Source organism: Mytilus californianus, unplaced genomic scaffold, assembly GCF_021869535.1.
Source record: "Mytilus californianus isolate M0D057914Y unplaced genomic scaffold, xbMytCali1.0.p SCAF_20, whole genome shotgun sequence".
Taxonomy (NCBI): Eukaryota; Metazoa; Mollusca; class Bivalvia; order Mytilida; family Mytilidae; genus Mytilus; species Mytilus californianus.
Genome location: NW_026262669.1, coordinates 8,030,609 through 8,050,896, shown reverse-complemented (window position 1 = coordinate 8,050,896; position 20,288 = coordinate 8,030,609). Strand labels below are relative to the sequence as shown.

At 32.1% G+C, this 20,288-nt stretch overlaps 2 protein-coding genes across 2 annotated transcripts; both read left to right on the top strand.

The window, feature by feature from the left end:
* The first annotated feature begins 1,622 nt into the window (after nt 1-1,622).
* LOC127731728 (kinesin-like protein KIF15-A) lies at nt 1,623-8,539 on the top strand. The gene is made up of 4 exons (XM_052240569.1): nt 1,623-2,027; nt 2,663-2,722; nt 3,435-3,472; nt 6,083-8,539. The coding sequence occupies exons 1-4, from the start codon at nt 1,742-1,744 to the stop codon at nt 6,815-6,817; spliced, it is 1,119 nt and encodes a 372-aa protein (XP_052096529.1). The 5' UTR covers nt 1,623-1,741; the 3' UTR covers nt 6,818-8,539.
* Nucleotides 8,540-11,448: 2,909 nt separating this feature from the next.
* LOC127731730 (uncharacterized) lies at nt 11,449-19,872 on the top strand. The gene is made up of 5 exons (XM_052240570.1): nt 11,449-11,799; nt 12,863-12,918; nt 13,701-13,979; nt 14,765-14,932; nt 19,292-19,872. The coding sequence occupies exons 1-5, from the start codon at nt 11,517-11,519 to the stop codon at nt 19,616-19,618; spliced, it is 1,113 nt and encodes a 370-aa protein (XP_052096530.1). The 5' UTR covers nt 11,449-11,516; the 3' UTR covers nt 19,619-19,872.
* Nucleotides 19,873-20,288: the final 416 nt, after the last annotated feature.

The window sequence follows — 20,288 nt, the reverse complement described above, 5'->3', positions numbered from 1 at the left end:
TTTTAGGATAATGAAACACCAAATAATCAAATTCTTCATTCACAAATTACAAAAAAGTGCGATTCAAGAGCAGTTCTATTTCGTATATTTTTAAAGAAATTCCATAAATTCTACCAAGCTTCTTTCGTTGTCTTTTTAAATACAGGCATACAAAAATTGTTGAAAGTTTACTAGAAACTGGCCAGATTTATGAATGTATATTTTCCCCCCATTTTTTCATACATAATGATAGTAAAACACAATTAATTTCCTTTCTTCGTGAAAATTGAAAGCAATAACCTACTGTTTATATAAATGATATACTAGTATACAAACTTACCTGAAAATATCAGACACAATAAAAACAGTCTGTATAGAAACATTATTTCAAACATAAAAAAATATCCAAAAATTAATTTCGTAAAGGTTTTAAAATGATTTTCAGCCAAATAATTTCATTTGCTATGTAGTTGTCGTATCTAAATAATAATGATAATATGAAATGATAGTTCAATTATCCGTGAAGAGAGATAACATCGTGTCTTGCAAAGCAGATACGTCATTCGGAAGATATGGCGGTTGTGCCTAAATAAGAAAGAAATGGAGGCAGATGTTCTCTATCACTAATATATCAGATATTAGATGTTGAATGGTACACTGATCTTATTATTGTGATAATATAAAAGGTAGAGAGAGAGAGCAAATTTCCATTGTCACTTTTACAAATTTCCTTCCTCGAATTAAAATGTAATTCAGGGCTACATGGAAACAATCGCTGGTAATTAAGTCAAAATTGCAAATTGTACATGTTTTGCAAAAACAAAATGGCATTGAAGAATGTTTCCAAACAAAATAAATTTTCAAAAGTCACTATGTAATGTCACTTCCAACACGATTTTGGTTTGGGTAAAGGATGTCTTTCATGTACAATTTTTCAATGAATACTCAAAAGTTGCCAAAATCTATCAAATTTATAGATTTCATATGTATTTGGACGTTTATGATAGGTGGTTCGTTTAAAACTAATAGAGCTTTGATACAATTTGAACTGGAGTAAACATTTTAATAGTTTTTAAAAATTATCCTGGTGTAAAATAAAATCAATTGAAATGTATTCTATATTTTTTACCTTTATTATTCAATTTGTTTTATCTCGTTACGATATAGTGTTGGACGTAATGTCTTTACAGACACCTGTCGTCTGTTGGAGACTCTTTGTTGCTGAATGGGTGGTTTTGTTTGCATGCGCATGTCAATTGGGTCGTGTCCCAGTGACCTTTACCCTACATCACCTTTTATTCATGTTTTTTAAATATTTTATTAACATTTTACTATAAACTATTTATTCTATTTTGGTTATGATACAAGTTGTGTTGTTATACAAAACTATATACTTTTTATTTATATAATGATGAATCAACTTTCTTTCTTCATTTTGGAAAATGACAATAGATCACGTGTCTTACGCCTTCTGAGGTTTTCCCAATTGTTAATGACAATGCGATAATTTAATTTGTTACAAATTAGGCTTAATTTTAAAACGTGTTTTAAACAAATTATAACTTCACATATTATATATATATATATATACATAAAGACAAAAATGCTCATAACAATACATTAAAGAAAATTATGATATTATTGAGGTCTTCAAAAGTCCATTCAATATATCTTTTGGACTTCTTTCAAGTCACGAATGTCAAAAATCCGGAGAAGGGAACAGAGAGTCACACAATATTTGCTGCGTTGATCAATAACTGGAATGGATGCAACGTCTGCAAAACGTATAAAAAGAAATCTCGTTTTCTTCAAGGAAAACATCACTCAATTGAGTAAAGTAATGGACAAATTAATCGAGACGGACTCTATAAGTATGGAGGAAAAGGCTGAAATACTAGCAGAGAAAAGTGTAGACACACAATGTCATCTTTTGTTAGAATTGTTGATGAAGCGCGGTGGATTTGATTCATTGATTGAATCACTGAAAATATCTGGAAACGGTCATGTGGCTGACAAAATACTCAAAACTGATGTTTGCTCTCAGAAAGGTAAGAAAATCAACTATATGCTTTGTACATTTATTGTCCTGGAAGATTCTAACAAAAACATGTAAAAAAATCCACGTTATTTGGACTCGGATGGTTAGTTGTTTCATTGGCAATCAAACCACATCACCAACAGCTATCAAAGCTGTATGCCTTGTACATTAAAAGGTTTTGTTTTGTCCTCGAAGATCCTAACCCGACCAGGAATACAAATCTATCACATATGAACTCAGATGGAAAATTGTCACATCTCCTTATGTTATAATAAAAGTATCAAAACGTTATGCCTTTTACATTAAGAGGCCTCTGTTTAGTCCTCGACGATCCTAGCAAAAACGTGTATAAAATCCACGTCACTTTGAACTCGGGTGGATAGTTGTCTCATTGACAATCTGATTATCATACCACAACTTCTCTTGATATATCAATAGCTATCAAAACTGGATGCCTTGTACATTGTTTGGTCTGTATTTTGTCATCGAAGATCCTTATACGACTAGAAACAAATATAATATCTATTTTGACAGGTCTATATCAAAACGAGTTTTTTAACTAGTTACTATTCAAGTTATTGTATAAATTTCATATTAGTTTAGTTTCTGCATATTGGCAAGTGATTATATATATAAATATTTCAGGGACAGTCTCTATGGCTGAAAAGATCCCCAAAACAGACGATGTTGTCAGCAAACAAAATGGTAAGAAAACAAAGTATAAATCACATCGGTTTATTTTAGATATTCTACCCACAAAGGTAAAAAAATACAAAACTTATAAACAAACAACAATACAAAAGGGATTAATCCTAACATATTACAATATTATTATGTTTTATTGTGATTCGTACAATTATATACATTTGTGTAGTTGCTAGAAACATATATATATACATAGTTATTAATGGAATGGGTCTGTTCATTAAAATATATAATTATAAATGAAATGAATTGAGGAATGGGGCCTATTCATTCATTTTTTATGATATTTTTCTCTAGTCTTTTTTTTTGTCCATTATTCTCAACACTTTATGTTTTAGCACCTCATTATTTTCTATACTTTATGGATTTGGCCCATTTTTTCTATTCGGTAAACCGCATCCAGACCCTCATAATTTTTTTATTAAACTGATAGCAGACACTTTTGTTGACAATCAAAAAGAACTTATAAATGATAAATAAATGCATTTGTCGTATTTCAAACAGTTATACATACTAGAGTAATTTATGAATATCCGTTATATATATTAGGTACATAAGTCGTTGTTAGGTACATAAGTCGTTGTTAGGTACATAAGTCGTTGTTAACTAAATCACAAAGTTTGTTATTGTTTAAAAATATCTCCAATTATAGTTTACATTTACATTTAAAATATTCTTATAGTTGCCGACATTTTCATTTCTTATGTTTAAGATAAAAACCAATTACAGAAAGCGGACACATTCTTTGTGGTAAGTAAATTAACAAGTACTTGTGAATGATTAAACGCAGAATTGCTTTGAAGGATATGCATAATACACCTTATTGCTATTCCCGCTTGACCCGAGAATCTGTCCCGCTTGAACTTTTGACGTCATACAACAATCACTTTTCCATTGTGGCGTCAGATATTTTCTATTATGACGTCAAAATTTTACGGGAACTTTTGTGATGTACAGCAATGGCGGACAAATAGCGATAAGGTGTATAGTTCACGTATGTGTCATTTAGTCAGGTCTGGAGCACTGTCAGACAATAAAGCGAGCAAATTGTGTCATTTAGTCAGGCCAGGAGCACTGTCAGACAATAAAGCGAGCAAATTGTGTCATTTAGTCAGGTCTGGAGCACGGTCAGACAATAAAGCGAGCAAATTGTGTCATTTAGTCAGGCCTGGAGCACGGTCAGACAATAAAGCGAGCAAATTGTGTCATTTAGTCAGGCCTGGAGCACGGTCAGACAATAAAGCGAGCAAATTGTGTCATTTAGTCAGGTCTGGAGCACGGTCAGACAATAAAGCGAGCAAATTGTGTCATTTAGTCAGGTCTGGAGCACTGTCAGACAATAAAGCGAGCAAATTGTGTCATTTAGTCCGGTCTGGAGCACTGTCAGACAATAAAGCGAGCAAATTGTGTCATTTAGTCAGGTCTGGAGCACTGTCAGACAATAAAGCGAGCAAATTGTTAAACACATATGCACATTCACGGTAAAACAATATGTCGATACCTATATTTTGGACAATGCACAAGGTTATGTTTTTCTTCGACTGTTAATGACGTCTTTACACTAACCTTATTAGATGACGGAAGTGTATTGATTGACATTTTAGTTTTAGATACATTTATTCTTAAATTTTTTTATTAGTTGTGATTGGATTTGAACTAGCTGTCAGTAACTGCGAGTACTCTCAGATCTGAACTTAGTGTCTTTTTTTGTTGTGATGGATGTATAAATACCCTGCCACGTCTAGTCTGTGCTTTTGTGAGATGTTTTTCTGCTTTGTATCCATCTGATGAGTTAAGCCGTTTTTTAACTGATTTTTATCGTTGGTTCAGAAGGTCGGCGCCTTCAAACATCTTTAACCTCTCATAATATATGTGACTGTCCCAAGTCAGGTGCATGTAGTTCAGCGTTTGTCGTTGGTTCGTGTTTGTTTTTTATATATAAATTGATTTGTTATAAATTATACCGTTAGTTTTTTTCATTTGAATTGTTTAATACTTTTCGTCTCGGGGCCTTTCATAGCCGACTTTACGGTATGGGTTTTCTCATTGCTGAAGGCCGTGCAATTACCCATAATTGCTTACATCCACTTTATTTGAACTTTGGTGGATAGTTGTCTAAATGGCAATCATACCACATCTCCCTATTTTTATAAAGACATGTTAATGACAACACACAGTCTCTAACAGTAGAAAGGTAACTACTTTACAGTAAGTAGATATAAGAAGATGTGGTATGAGTGCCAATGAGACAACTCTCCATCCAAGTCAAAATTTGTAAAAGTAAACCATTATTGGTCAAAGTACGGCCTTCAACACGGAGCCTTGGCTCACACCAAACAGCAAGCTATAAAGGGCCCCAAAAATTACTAGTGTAAAACCATTCAAACAGGAAAACCAACGGTCTAATCTATATAAAAAAACGAGAAACGAGAAACACTTATGAACCACATCAACAAACGACAACCACTGAACATCAGGTTCTACAGTAAGGTATACTGATCATCAGGTTCTACAGTAAGGTATATATCACATGTGTCTTTAACAATAGAAAGGTACCTACTTCACAGTAAGGTATATATCACATGTGTCTCTAACAAGAGAAAGGTACCTACTTTACAGTAAGGTATATATCACATGTGTCTCTAACAAGAGAAAGGTACCTACTTTACAGTAAGGTATATATCACATGTGTCTTTAACAATAGAAAGGTACCTACTTCACAGTAAGGTATATATCACATGTGTCTTTAACAATAGAAAGGTACCTACTTCACAGTAAGGTATATATCACATGTGTCTTTAACAATAGAAAGGTACCTACTTCACAGTAAGGTATATATCACATGTGTCTTTAACAATAGAAAGGTACCTACTTCACAGTAAGGTATATATCACATGTGTCTTTAACAATAGAAAGGTACCTACTTCACAGTAAGGTATATATCACATGTGTCTTTAACAATAGAAAGGTACCTACTTCACAGTAAGGTATATATCACATGTGTCTTTAACAATAGAAAGGTACCTACTTTACAGTAAGGTATATATCACATGTGTCTTTAACAATTATAAACTGGTGTCTTCATACAAATAACGTCCTTAGTATAAACGACTTGATTACATATCGTATAGTTCCAAATCGCATTTGATGCTACAACCAGGATTTTAAAAGTAAAAAAAAGCTTTCAATTTTAAACATTCCTACGCATTATGCCGATGTTGTGAAAAAGTTCTAAGCATGCGCGTGTATTCGTGTATGTTTCATTTTATTTGGACACAAATCACTATGAGCATGATTGCTGTGTCCTAATCCAATATTTGAATACTTGTAATAATAGTAATAGTTGTATTTATATTGTAGTTTGATGACCGGAAGGAAGAAATAATTCAGTTAATCAAAGAGAGAGAAATGGTCAAAATGAAGTACAATGAACTTTCTAATAAGTACAGGAAGATAAAAACAGATAACAAAACCAAATCGGAGGATATAAAAATATTAAACGAGGAAATCGATTCGCTACGGTGTCAGTTAGCAGCAGTTGAAAAAAGAGCGTCAAATATTAAAGACGAACTTAAAAAGCGAAACAAAGACAAGGACAAAAAAGTTGAGCCTAAACCGAAGTTATTGGTAGACCGGAGAGATGTTGGAATTGATGCCGTTGATGGTCCACTGGACGAGGTTCCGAAAGATGTAGGGTGTCATATTGATTCCGAAGAGTTACTTCTCCGAATGGAAGAGCAGACTATCAGCATAGAAACACTGACTGAAGAGGCGACACACTATAACAATTTGATTGAGACATTAGAAGACCAAATCGAAGAACTTAAGGCAAGCATTGCACAAAAGGATAATAATATTATGACTCTACGTAATAATGTTGGGAAATTACAGGTGCATCTTCAAGCTGGGCGTCAAGAAAGAGAGAAGATTTCGGCAGAACTGCGCGCAGAACTGGATAAAAACCAGAAACGTCATGATGAAAGATTTGATCAAATTGACGATAAGATGGAGTATATCATCAAACTTATAACAATGAACAGAAATGTTCCGAGACAACAAAAACAAAATAAGTTCAATAAAAAGTTTGGTCGTTAGATACGATGCACTCCATGTACGAGGGTCTGGATGGGGAAGAGGGGGGAGGTGGTCCCTCATTTCTTTATTTTTTAAATTTTTTAAATTTTCATTTAATTTTTCTTTATTCTTTACCTCTTTTGCTCATTATTCTCTATTCGAAATATTTTAGCAACCCATCATTATCTATTCTTGTTTTTTCTCTTTTTTTTACGTTTTATTCTGCACTTTTTACCCATTAACTTTTATTCTGTAAAACTCATCCAGACCCTCATGTACACATGTTAATAATGTTTTATTGTGGTTTCAAAAGTACAAACTATAATAACTTGGTTGTATGATATCAAACAAACGCGAGTCTGTCGTACCAAATTATATGCCTGGTTTATTTGATGAGTTTTAATTTCGGATGTACTCTTGTTATCAAAAGTTTTAAGTGGTTCAAGTAAGGAAAGACTTTAATATTTTTTCTGTCTATGAAGAAATAACATCAAAAAAGTGGTGTACACTGAATAACGCGCTTAGCGGATTATTTAAAAGTGTGCACCACATTTTTGAGGTCATTTCGAATAGACAAAAAAAAATATTACAGTCATTCCTTATAATTTAATGCTAAATACCATTTTTATTAAGGAGTAGATCATAAAAACGTTGATGACGTCACGATCACATGACAAAATTATGTCTATGAGCTGATAGACAAAAAACTTTCAGCCAATCAGAATTTCAAAATTAAATTGTATACGTATAAACGATTATAATTAGGTCGTTTTATACAATGCCTTCCATATAATGAATTAATTAAATCGTGAATAGAGTTTATTGTGGTTTAAAAACTGTAAACACAATTTAATTGTTTTTTTTTTACCAATAACTTACTATACGGTATGGGTTTTTCTCATTGTTGAAGGCCGTACGGTGAACTATAGTTGTTAATTTCTGTGTCATTTGGTCTCTTGTGGAGACTTGTCTCATTGGCAATCATATCCATCTTATTTTTATATTTGAAGTCTACAAATAAAAGCATGATACTTTCTCAAGACGCGGAATCAAATTAAAATAAAGTCCCCAATCTGACATAATGTTGCTAAAAGAGAGGCAAAGGATACCAAAGGGACATTCAAACTCACGAGTCGAAAATAAACTGACAACGCCATGGCTAAAAAAGAAAAAGACAAAGACAAACAGACAAACAACAGTACACAAAACACAACATAGAAAACCAAAGACTGAGCAACACGAACCCCACCAAAAACTAGGGGTGATCTCAGGTGCTCGGGAAGGGTAAGCAAATCCTGCTCCACATCGTTCACCCGTCAAATTGCTCATGTTAGTACAAACCCGGTGATAAGTCTAATTACTTATTTATACATCTCTATATAAAAAATCGTTGGTGTGATTGTCATACCAGAGACCTAATCTAACACAATACCAGATCTAATACAGCCAAATAGTCTTTACTGTCAAACGGATGATAATAACAGGTGACGATATTTCTTCCCCCATATAGGTATTTTGCATATAACTTGCTCGATATTTATATCAAGCATGCAATAAGGAAGATTTCATACACAAATGATTCATTTGTTAAACGTACAAAAATGTTGTTTCGTGTTATTTTGAGCGTAAATTTGTTGGTTTGATTGGGTTTTTTTTCTTCTAATGTGTCTTTTTGCTATGTTTTAATTCTTGCAGAATTGTGTTTATTTATTTGATTTAAACAATTAAAGTCTAGTTATATATCACCATTGTTTATTTTTCTGGTATTGTTTTGTTTTGGTAGTAGGTAGTATATGTTTGGTTCACTCCAAATAATTATGTTTCATGTTGATGATGATAAATGTTTAATGTGTCTAGGTGTAATACCACCAAATCAATTTGACAGTTGTAGGTAATTAATCCTACATTTCATTGCAGTAAAAAATTTCTGAGTCATAAACATATATCTTGGGTGTTTTAAAGCACCATTCTTTTTTTATTTGGTGTTTCTATAAAATATTTTGGAAACTTGAGGTTACATGGTTACTAAAGCTTGTAAGCAGGAAAGAAAGGGGTGGAAACTTGATTGGTTATTAAACTTCCAGTGATGGTTATTATCTTTTATGCAATGCAATTTGAAATTTTGTCTGTAGTACTGGACAGGATTAAACTTGACTCGTGCCAAGTATCTCTTTATTTGAAACAAAGATAAATTCTACACAATTTTTAGAAAGTGCAAATTTAACAAAGACTAATAGGGGAAAACAATGGTGGTATTACACCTATGGTCGATGTCAATGTTGGGTTTGGTAATGAGACGAAATTTTGGATTTGTTGATTCAACCCTAGTAGCAATTCTGCATTTCCATATTTTACAGTCACGTGAAAATAATAATAAAAACAAATCAATCCTGTGCACAGCATTAGATTTATCGTTTTCTTTTGATGAAATAACAACCAACAAAACTCCAGGAATGATACTGGAAAAATTCGAACCGACCCGACTTCTACTTGGTGTAAGGCGAATCAATAGATGCATAATTCAACTTTCGAAAGTCCAGACTAAGGGGGTAATAACAGGTAACGAGATACTGAATATATGTTCCTGATAATGTGATTTTATTGTTGTTTGTTTTATGTCCACTGGCAAATATTTCATGGATGTTTTGAACGAAAACAAATGGCAATTAACATAATAGGTAGGTCCTGTAATAGGAGGTCGACTGGAATGAAGCGCGTAAAATTCGGAATGACAATGGAAATTGAGGGTATATTGGATAGGGACAGATAATTAGCCTTGCAAAAGGTCACCTGCGGATCCTTCGAAGAGTTATTGCGAGGGTTCTTAAAGTCCACAGAGCGCGTCACTCTCTCTCTACACAATGCATCTGATTTAAACGTTTCCTTTCTGAGCGGACGTGGCAGCGAATTTATACTTCCGATACAACCACGTGCACACGGACGACCCACTTTACAGGAAATGCTGTGATCAACCTTGCGTTAACGATGTCCTAGATATGTATGACAGTCTGATGAGTTTTAACAGTCACAAACACACACATACAAAAGTAAAGCAATCTTCGGAATCTCCCGAAACGTAAGGTATATTGAGCACTTGCAAAATGTATCATGTTTGGTCAAGAAATACAAATCAAAACATTAATAACAAGATAGAAAAAGGACTCTAAGGAAATACTGTAGTTATAACGACCAATCAGATTGAAGTATTTGTATATATGCAAATGATTTAAGAATTTTTTACCACTTTATCTATAAGTTTTGATTTGATAGATTCATAATACATTTTGGCTGTCGAATTCAAATGGCACAACACGTGTCCCTATATTTTCTGGCCAAAAAAGTATTTACTCTCTACTTTTACATCCAGATATAAGTATTGATTTGTTGTAAGAGTGACCCTCAGTTATCGCCAAAAAATAGCAATACAAAAATCACACACAGGAAGGAATAAAACTAAATACTGCAATACGACTGGTAAAATAAGTATTTATGAAATTCGTGAAGTAACCAATAAAAAATGAAACATCCGCTCCAGTTTTCATAAAGAGACAGGTAAAAAGTGAAGTTTTTCTGCTTTGTATCGATCTGATGAGTTAAGCCCTTTTCAACTGATTTTTATAGTTTGTTCTTATGTTGTGCTGTTACACCACTGTCCCATGTTAGGGGGAGGGTTGAGCGCTCACAAAAATGTTTAACTCTGCCACATTTTTTAAGTGCCTGTCCAAAGGCAGGAGCCTGTAGTTCAGTGGTTGTCGTTTGTTCATGCCTGTTTTATTTGTTTTCCGTTAATTGTTTTGTTATAAATAAGGCCGTTAGTTTTTTCAATTGAATTGTTTTATATTTTTCATTTCGGGGCCTTTTATAGCTGACAATACGGTATGGATTTTTTCTCATTGTGGAAGGCCGCACGGTTGCCTGTAATTGCTTACATCCACTTCATTTGAACTTCGGTGGATAGTTGTCTCATTGGCAATCATACCACATCTCCTTATTTTTACTTCGGTGGATAGTTGTCTCATTGGCAATCATACCACATCTCCTTATTTTTATATAAAAAGTAATGCACTGTATTCACAATTTTCCAAAAAAAAAAAAACAGTTGTATTCAAGGTTTATAAAATACTGACATATCTCTCTATATTTCTATTTATTGTTATGGTTTTCTGTTGAACACCCTGCAGTTACAAATGTTAGTTTACACTTTAAAACAATATGTAAACCGTAATGTTATACATAATGCCCGCCACCAAAAATAAGTAGTAAAAATTAATGTTCGTGTACAAATCTAATTAACTTTTCTTTTTCTTTCTTATCTGTCCATCTCAAACCTTTTCAGTACTTATAACTGTATTCAAAAAGAAAAATTCAAAATTATTATGACAAGTTTGAAAACAAATGACTCAACTAATGTATATTTAAAAATTATAATTACATTTGAGGACAAAACAATGTAGGGAAATATGATATAAGATAAATACAGTAATGTGTCACTTTGTTTTTTACAAAACAGGACAACACTGCATGGTTCCTTTATTAATAATTTCAAACTGTTTATTGTTATCTATCTAATGAAAGAGGAGTTTTGCCAAATTTGAGAAGAAAAAAAAGTCTTAAGTGCGCAAATACTTTTTTTCTACATTTAAATAATTAGTTCAGATTTTAATTGGTGTAGAACGTAGTTTCACACAAGTTGGAGTCGAAGTGAAACTTTTTATTCAAAATGGATCCATGTCTGTCCAAGAAAATAACAAAAAATTGTGAATTTATCGAACATAATCTCGTCCGCTTGTCTAAGGTTGTAGACAAATTGATGGAGGATGACGTCCTAACACTTGTGGACAAGACAAACATTCTATCAGCATCGTCAAAGGAAACACAAATCAATATCTTACTTGAGAAACTGATCACTGTTGGAGGCACAGCTTTTACCTCTTTTGTAGAATCGTTGAATGCCACGGGAAATGAACGTATTGCAGATCAAATACTACAGACAGATTCATCCGGTAAGAACAAAAGTATACATTTATAAGGCAGCAATCATTCATTACATGTGTATATGCGTGTGGGAGAGGGGCAAAGTTCGCGGAAAGCAAGACCCACGGCTCGAGAACACAATTATTTCGTAATGCATTTCTCTTAAACAATAAATTCAAATTAAATAAATCGCACCTGCTCTACCTCAAAAAGATGTTTACAGTGTAGTGTACTACCTTTGTGATAAATTATATCAAAATTATAAAAAAAAGTCTATAGCTCTAACTCAAAATATGGACAATTCTATGTTAAGGGGGTCTATAATTCATTTTGACAGCTTCAGACATACTAATTTTTTACCTATTTTTAACTGGACAACGGATTAATTACAAATTAGTTACAAATTAATGTATTGTCGGAGAGTAAATTGTAAGCGGAGCTAGTTTTTTTTTTTACATTTATATAAATCACAACTTTTAGTAACCTAAAAATTCATCACCCAATATTTTTAACATGTAATTTCATCACCCTACTAAAATATTTCATGCATAGCATATAAAGAAATAAATTTGGAAAGTGTATGAAAAAAAATTGCGAGTTATACACTGTCCATACTAGGGACTATATTTTAAAGGACGATAACTGTCCTCGGATCATACGTCAATGAAAATTACAACTTTCAACATCTAGAAAAACTATATTTTTAACGATATGAAATAATACTACAAGAGAGTCAATGTACATAAATACACATATGAAATGAGATTATTTGAGTCCTATTAAATACTGAAGAAGACTCAAACATACAAATGAGAGGGGTTATTTTAACATTGATGTTATTATTATTGTTTGTTGTTTTTGAATAAAGACATAATTTGCAATGCATGTAGGTCCGTGTAACACTTATCAATTCAAAGTTTTAAAAAGTTTTCAAATTTTAGATTTTTGGAATTTTGATAAAAGTTTTAAAACATCAAAATTCCAAATTATTTAAAAGTTTTGTATAAAGTATGAAATTAGAGATAACAATATCTTCTGAGAAATGTTTGATATTAAAAAATCCTTCTTAAGATCATGTATTTCATATTACAGATGACACAGCTATGTCTGTCCTCTCACGAGAAGAGACTTCGTTCAGTGATAGCACGGTGAGTTAAATTAATATTACAAAACAAGATAAGATTCTTCGTGAAAAGCGACCAAACACACAACTTTGAGTAACAATAAATAACGTAAATAAAAGACATAATGTCACATAAATTATGTCTATTTCTCACAAAGCATTAATACTATGCAGCTCAGCCAGAGCGTAATTTTCTAATATAATGGAAATAAGAAGATGTGGTATGAGTGCCAATGCTCGAGACAACTCTCCATCCAAGTCGCAATGTATAAAAAGTTAACAATTATAGGTCAAAGTACGGCCTTCAACACGGAGCCTTGGCTCACACCGAACAGCAAGCCATAAAGGGCCCCAAAATGACTTATAAAAAACGATAAACGAGAAACACATATGAACCACACCAACAAACGACAACCACTGAACATAATCTATATATGTGTTTCAAATATTTTATATACAGATCTGTATAATCCGAAACATTCAGTCTAATAGCCTTTTTCTGAATAAAGCAATTATGTATTTTAGTTACAAATTAATGTATCACGGAGAGTAAATTGTTAGCTGAGCTAGTTTTTTTACATTTATATAAATTTGTGTGCAAATTTTGTGCCATTGTCGCCCTTATTTGTTTTGTTTTGGTCTTGTAGACCGTCAATTGTCGACTTTTTTGTAACTGAGTCATTACAGCTTTTTGACCATAAATATAGAAGTTTTATAATCCGAAACAACAATTGTTTTTAATTAAATAGTTTCAGGCAGGTGCGTTCTAATAAATTGCACAAAACATTGTAATAATCTTTATTTTAGTCTGGTGACTTCCGAGAAGATGAAATCCTGCACCTTTATAAAGAAAAACAGATGTATAAAGTCAAGCTGTCAGACATGACAACTAATTACAAACAGCTCCAGTCAGAACTTACCGTCAGGGAACACAAAATAGAATGCTTGAACAAAGAGATCCATAAACTACAGATCGACCTTGAGGAGAACAGGAAGGGGTTGTCGGAGAACAGTCTCGATGCTTCGGAAGGTGACATTTTCCGCAGGATGAATACTGGCGCTAATACTAGGGAGCTGATGAGAAAGGTATTGAAAATACATTATTCATTGTGTCACATGTTTGATGTCAAATATTGTCAGTTTTAAGAAACAAAATGGCCAGAAATAAGTGTATATGGACCCGGTAGAGAAACTGAAGAAACAAGTTATGACCTATCGGATCGAATACGTCTTTGCGGAGGCGCTTTCGGTTTTAATTTAGAATAAATGAATATACACAAGAATGAAATATCTCGATTAAAAATGACATTTTATTGCATGTTTTATATTCTCCGAGCATATATCCCCATTACCTCATACCTAGGGGATATGGGATTAGAGAATATAAAACACTAACAGGAAACACGAAGCCATATCCCCTATGTAGATCCCGAATTAACAAATAATGCACCCACATTCCTGTATATTTCCGTTTACATCTTTGGTTTTAAAAGGTCCGTCTAGTAAGAGTATTCAACCTTTTGATAGTCAATGCATATTCTACAGACTGGTGTATTGTTCTGCTATAAAAATAGTTACCACGTGACTTCAAACATTCATTTAATGCTGCGTTATTTACAATAGTATATGGCTTTTTTTGAAGAATCAAGAAAAAAAAACGATATGTGGGGTATTAGCCTGGCATCCTGGCCCATCCTCCTCTTCGCGACTGTTGAACAATGAGCTAAGATACTAGGCTAGTTGGGTATACGTAAGTGAGATTGTAACCTTACGACATTTAACCAAACATTTTCATTCGTAAGCTACATAACTATGTTATGTTTATGTCGATTCACATAATCATTAAGTTACAAATTGAACGTGTCTTTCAGGTACGTGACCTGCAGTTAGCGTTAGATGAAAAAGAAGAAACAGTTAACAACATACAAAAGGATTTAAATTACTACAGAAGTCAGCTCGACATTGTAGAGAAACAAGTGAAGAAACAAAAGGACGAAAACAGTGAAAAAGATACTAGAATCATGATACTTAGAAATCAGGTATATTATACTAAGTAAAAAGAATCATGTTACTAAGAAATCAGGTATATACTAAGTAAAAAGAAACATGATACTAAGAAATCAGGTATATACTAAGTAAAAAGAAACATGATACTAAGAAATCAGGTATATACTAAGTAAAAACAATCATGATACTTAGAAATCAGGTATATACTAAGTAAAAACAATCATGATACTAAGAAATCAGGTATATACTAAGTAAAAAGAATCGTGATACGAAGAAATCAGGTATATACTAAGTAAAAACAATCATGATACTTAGAAATAAGGTATATACTAAGTAAAAAGAATCATGATACTAAGAAATCAGGTATATACTAAGTAAAAAAAATCGTGATACTAAGAAATCAGGTATATACTAAGTAAAAAGAATCATGTGACTAAGAAATCAGGTATATACTAAGTAAAAAGAATCATGTGACTAAGAAATCAGTTATATACTAAGTAAAAAGAATCGTGATACTAAGAAATCAGGTATATACTTAGTAAAAAGAATCATGATACTAAGAAATCAGGTATATACTAAGTAAAAAGAATCATGATACTTAGAAATCAGGTATATACTAAGTAAAAAGAATCATGATACTAAGAAATCAGGTATATACTAAGTAAAAACAATCATGATACTAAGAAACCAGGTATATACTAAGTAAAAAGAAACATGATACTAAGAAACCAGGTATATACTAAGTAATAAGAATCATGATACTAAGAAATCAGGTATATACTAAGTAAAAACAATCATGATACTAAGAAATCAGGTATATACTAAGTAAAAACAATCATGATACTAAGAAATCAGGTATATACTAAGTAAAAACAATCATGATACTAAGAAATCAGGTATATACTAAGTAAAAACAATCATGATACTAAGAAATCAGGTATATACCAAGTAAAAACAATCATGATACGAAGAAATCAGGTATATACTAAGTAAAAAGAATCATGATACGAAGAAATCAGGTATATACTAAGTAAAAAGAATCATGATACTAAGAAATCAGGTATATACTAAGTAAAAACAATCATGATACGAAGAAATCAGGTATATACCAAACAATCATGATACGAAGAAATCAGGTATATACTAAGTAAAAACAATCATGATACGAAGAAATCAGGTATATACTAAGTAAAAAGAATCATGATACTAAGAAATCAGGTATATACTAAGTAATAAGAATCATGATACTAAGAAATCAGGTATATACTAAGTAAAAAGAATCACGATACGAAGAAATCAGGTATATACCAAGTAAAAAGAATCACGATACGAAGAAATCAGGTATATACTAAGTAAAAAGAAACACGATACTAAGAAATCAGGTATATACTAAGTAAAAAGAATCATGATATGAAGAAATCAGGTATATACTAAGTAAAAAGAATCATGATACGAAGAAATCAGGTATATACTAAGTAAAAAGAATCATGATACTAAGAAATCAGGTATATACTAAGTAATAAGAATCATTATACTAAGAAATCAGGTATATACTAAGTAAAAAGAATCATGATACTAAGAAATCAGGTATATACTAAGTAATAAGAATCATGATACTAAGAAATCAGGTATATACTAAGTAAAAAGAATCATGATACTAAGAAATCAGGTATATACTAAGTAAAAACAATCATGATACTAAGAAATCAGGTATATACTAACTAAGTAAAAACTAAGGAAAGTACAAACACCAAACATAGGGTTAACCTTGAATTAGCAGGACGAGAACAGCAAGAACAATGATAGGATACTCAAACTAAAACACGTATTTAATCCACTGACCAATTCAATAGATATAAGACAAAGTACAACCAATTTTACACCGCCACATACTGATATAACTTTTACATGCGTAGACCCACGTTATGGTTGTCCTCGATTAAATGAAAGCGTATTTTTGTATTCAACTGGTAATGATGGCAATTTACTTTTTCGCCTTACAGAATCTGGATGATTTAACGTTTGATGTAAAATGTAATGTAAATTAAATGAACATTTTACATGACACCGCACCATTTATTCTTTGGTTTTCGCCATTGTTATCAATCGTTATATATATATATACCATCCGGTTGATTACTATGAAATTTATTCAGTTGAGATTTAAAATAACTTTAAAATAATAGGTTTTCCAACCATTTAAAAATAAACAAAAATAAGTACCGAGGATTGATTCATATTGTAATAAACGAGGCAAAATGGTAGAATATTTCGCTCTAACAATTAAAAGAAAATTTCGAGTACAATATGTTTTGCATTTTCAAGAGACAAGTTTAATCATCGATTAGTTGAATATTTTTGTAAATGGCTGTGAAATAAAAACTTGGAAACTACTGGATAACACAAAAACTAACCTTGTTTTCACAGAAATAAAAAAGGTACAAGTTTTGGATTCCCAAAGTCATTATACGACAATTTTCAAGTTTACATACAACATTTTGGAAGCAATTTTTTTCACATGTCTTATTTCAAATGTTTAGATTGGTCTAAATCTATGATATTTTGGGAAATCAGAGATTTCCTTCCGCCAAGCCAGTTTGTGTGAAAAGGTGGTTTTAGCAACAACAAAAAAAGTTATATACCGTACTGACCTATAATGGTTTACTTTTATAAATTTTGACTTGGATGGAGAGTTGTCTCATTGGCACTCATACCACATCTTCTTATATCTATATACGTCATTTTGGAAGCCCAGCGACGATGTAATACTATGTTGTTAAAATAACCACAAAATGACTATCAGTTGTGGACCTCGTTGGACATGTAAAATGTGAATGTTAATTTTAAAGGTACAATGTTGACTTGGATATTCATATTGATGAACTGGACGTCTCCTTTTCAATAGTATAACCCACGATGTGGGATCATCCGTTTATGAAGCGAGGCGAAAGATATCAATGGGTCATCCAAACTCATAAATCGAAAACAAACTGACAACTCCATAGCAAAAAACGAATAACGACCAAAAGATAAAAAACAGTATACAAATCACAACATAGAAAACATAGACATGTGTGGGGTGTATAAATACACAACCACAAGACTGAACATGTGTGGGATGTATAAATACACAACCACGGATGGTCTGGATGAGACCATTTAATCCGAGAGTGATATGATACCTCTTGTAGAGAGAGCGCTACACACACTGCACTTTTACAGGATTTACGGATTTTTTTTCTCTTTTTAGCCAAATTGGTACGGAAGCCGAAAAGGGTCATTCAAAATAAAAATTATGTCGTAATTACGACATAGTATGTCGTAATAACGACATCGCTATGTCGTAATAACGACATATTATGTGGAAATAACGACATCGCTATGTCGTAATAACGACGTATTATGTGGAAATAACGACATCGCTATGTCGTAATAACGACGTATTATGTGGAAATAACGACATCGCTATATCGTAATTACGACATATCATCTATATCATCTATATCATCTATAACAACAACCTTAACATTGCTACTTTGTGAGCATCGAAACACTATGGGAAACAACATTTTCATCTTTATTTTAAGAACTACTTATCAGAATTGAATCAAACTTGATATACGTGTGTACTATAAGGTCCTATTCAAGTGTTATTACTTAGTTACACATTGGTTAAAACACATGACCGCCAAGGAACTTTGAAAAAATCAATGTTCAAAATCTGCTTCTCAAGATCGCTGAAATGACTGAGCTTAAACTTAGTATAAATATACAATGTGTAAATAGTATCCAGGTCCTTAAAAAGAGTTTTTACGTTTTGAGCTGATCCGAAGTTAAAAATGGCCGCCAGTGAGGGCAAAGTTTGTATCAAAACCCTATCGTAAACATATTCAATTTTTGAGAATGATAAACACTGAATTTAATCAAGCTTAATTAATATTAAAGTTAGTTACGCTATATGTCTGCACATAATAGAACTTTATTTCATAATCAAGTCTAATGGGACCTATTGAAATGGTGAATGATTCAGGCTTGTTGGAGCCTCTATATTTATATTTGGCATTTATGTAGATCACATCAAGAAGATGTGTTAAGTACCAGAAGGATTATGTGTGCTATTGCAATCGCTTGTCGTCCGTCGTCGTCTGTATTTACCGTTAAATTTTTATTAAAGATTACAAAAATCACAAAATGTTGATAAAAGGTTTTGGAAAACATTTTTTTTAATTTTTAGTGGCAGCCTTCATCCCGGTCGACATACATTGCAAAACCTACCTGATAAACTGATTTTTAATTTGACAATGTTCTTTCCCTTATATGACGCTGGAAAGTAAAGAAAACAATAATCAATAAATTTATTTATTAAAACATGTATTTGCGTTATGTTGCAGGTAGGGAAACTCCAGAACTACCTACAAGCTAGTAGACAGAACCTATCACGGATCAATAACGAACAAAAACGGATCATGGATCAGTGGAACAAAGAACAACTAGAACGCTTCAAGGAGATAGAAAATAAGATGGAGGGCGGGAAGAAAGACAACTCCAAACGATTTAATACACTGGAAGACAAGATTGATATCTTGATAAAGATGATGTCAGCGCAGGGGCCAGCATTGCCGAATTTAGTTAAGAGTGTTGAAAAAAGCAAACCTCCCTTGAAAACTCACAAGGATTCCTACGGAAGAAAAGGGAAAACAAATCGATATAAAAACTGAATCAACTGTCGAAATAGGGACATCAAATCCTTAACCGATGGTATTTGTCAAGAATTTGTTTTCATTTGTTGAATTGTTTTTTAATTTGTTTGTTTGTTTTTTTGTTTCTGTTTTTTTCTCAATTACAAGTTTGTGTCATCTACAATTTTAATGAATATAATTATTACATTTGCCGGTACTTTTTATTAAAACTTAGAATTAAACATTGCTAATTTTGTTGATTTTTTATATACTATTAATAAAAGTGAACATTATTTCGTCTTTCACTAATGATAAAGGTCAACATCTCAATAATCTTTATTATTTTTTCAGTTTTATTTAATGCCGGAAGATTCGTGTGAACAGAAGGTTGTCGATTTTAATAAAATCTTCTAAAATAATCATATCGGAGCTAAACGAAACAAATCCTTATGCACATTTCTTTATGTATCATACATTTTTAAATACTTTAAAAAACTATGCTATTCATTTTGGTAGGTTTTAATAGACTATTTTCATATATATATATTACCGACTTTTGACTCCGGAGTTTATATTTTTTGAACAGGTTTTTTTGAAAATGGTTGTAGATTGGACTTTTTATATATTAGCGTTCTGCTTTTGAGTTAAAAAAAATAGTTCGGTTTTTAAACACTACACGATAAACTTCTGATGCTATATGTGTGCATTT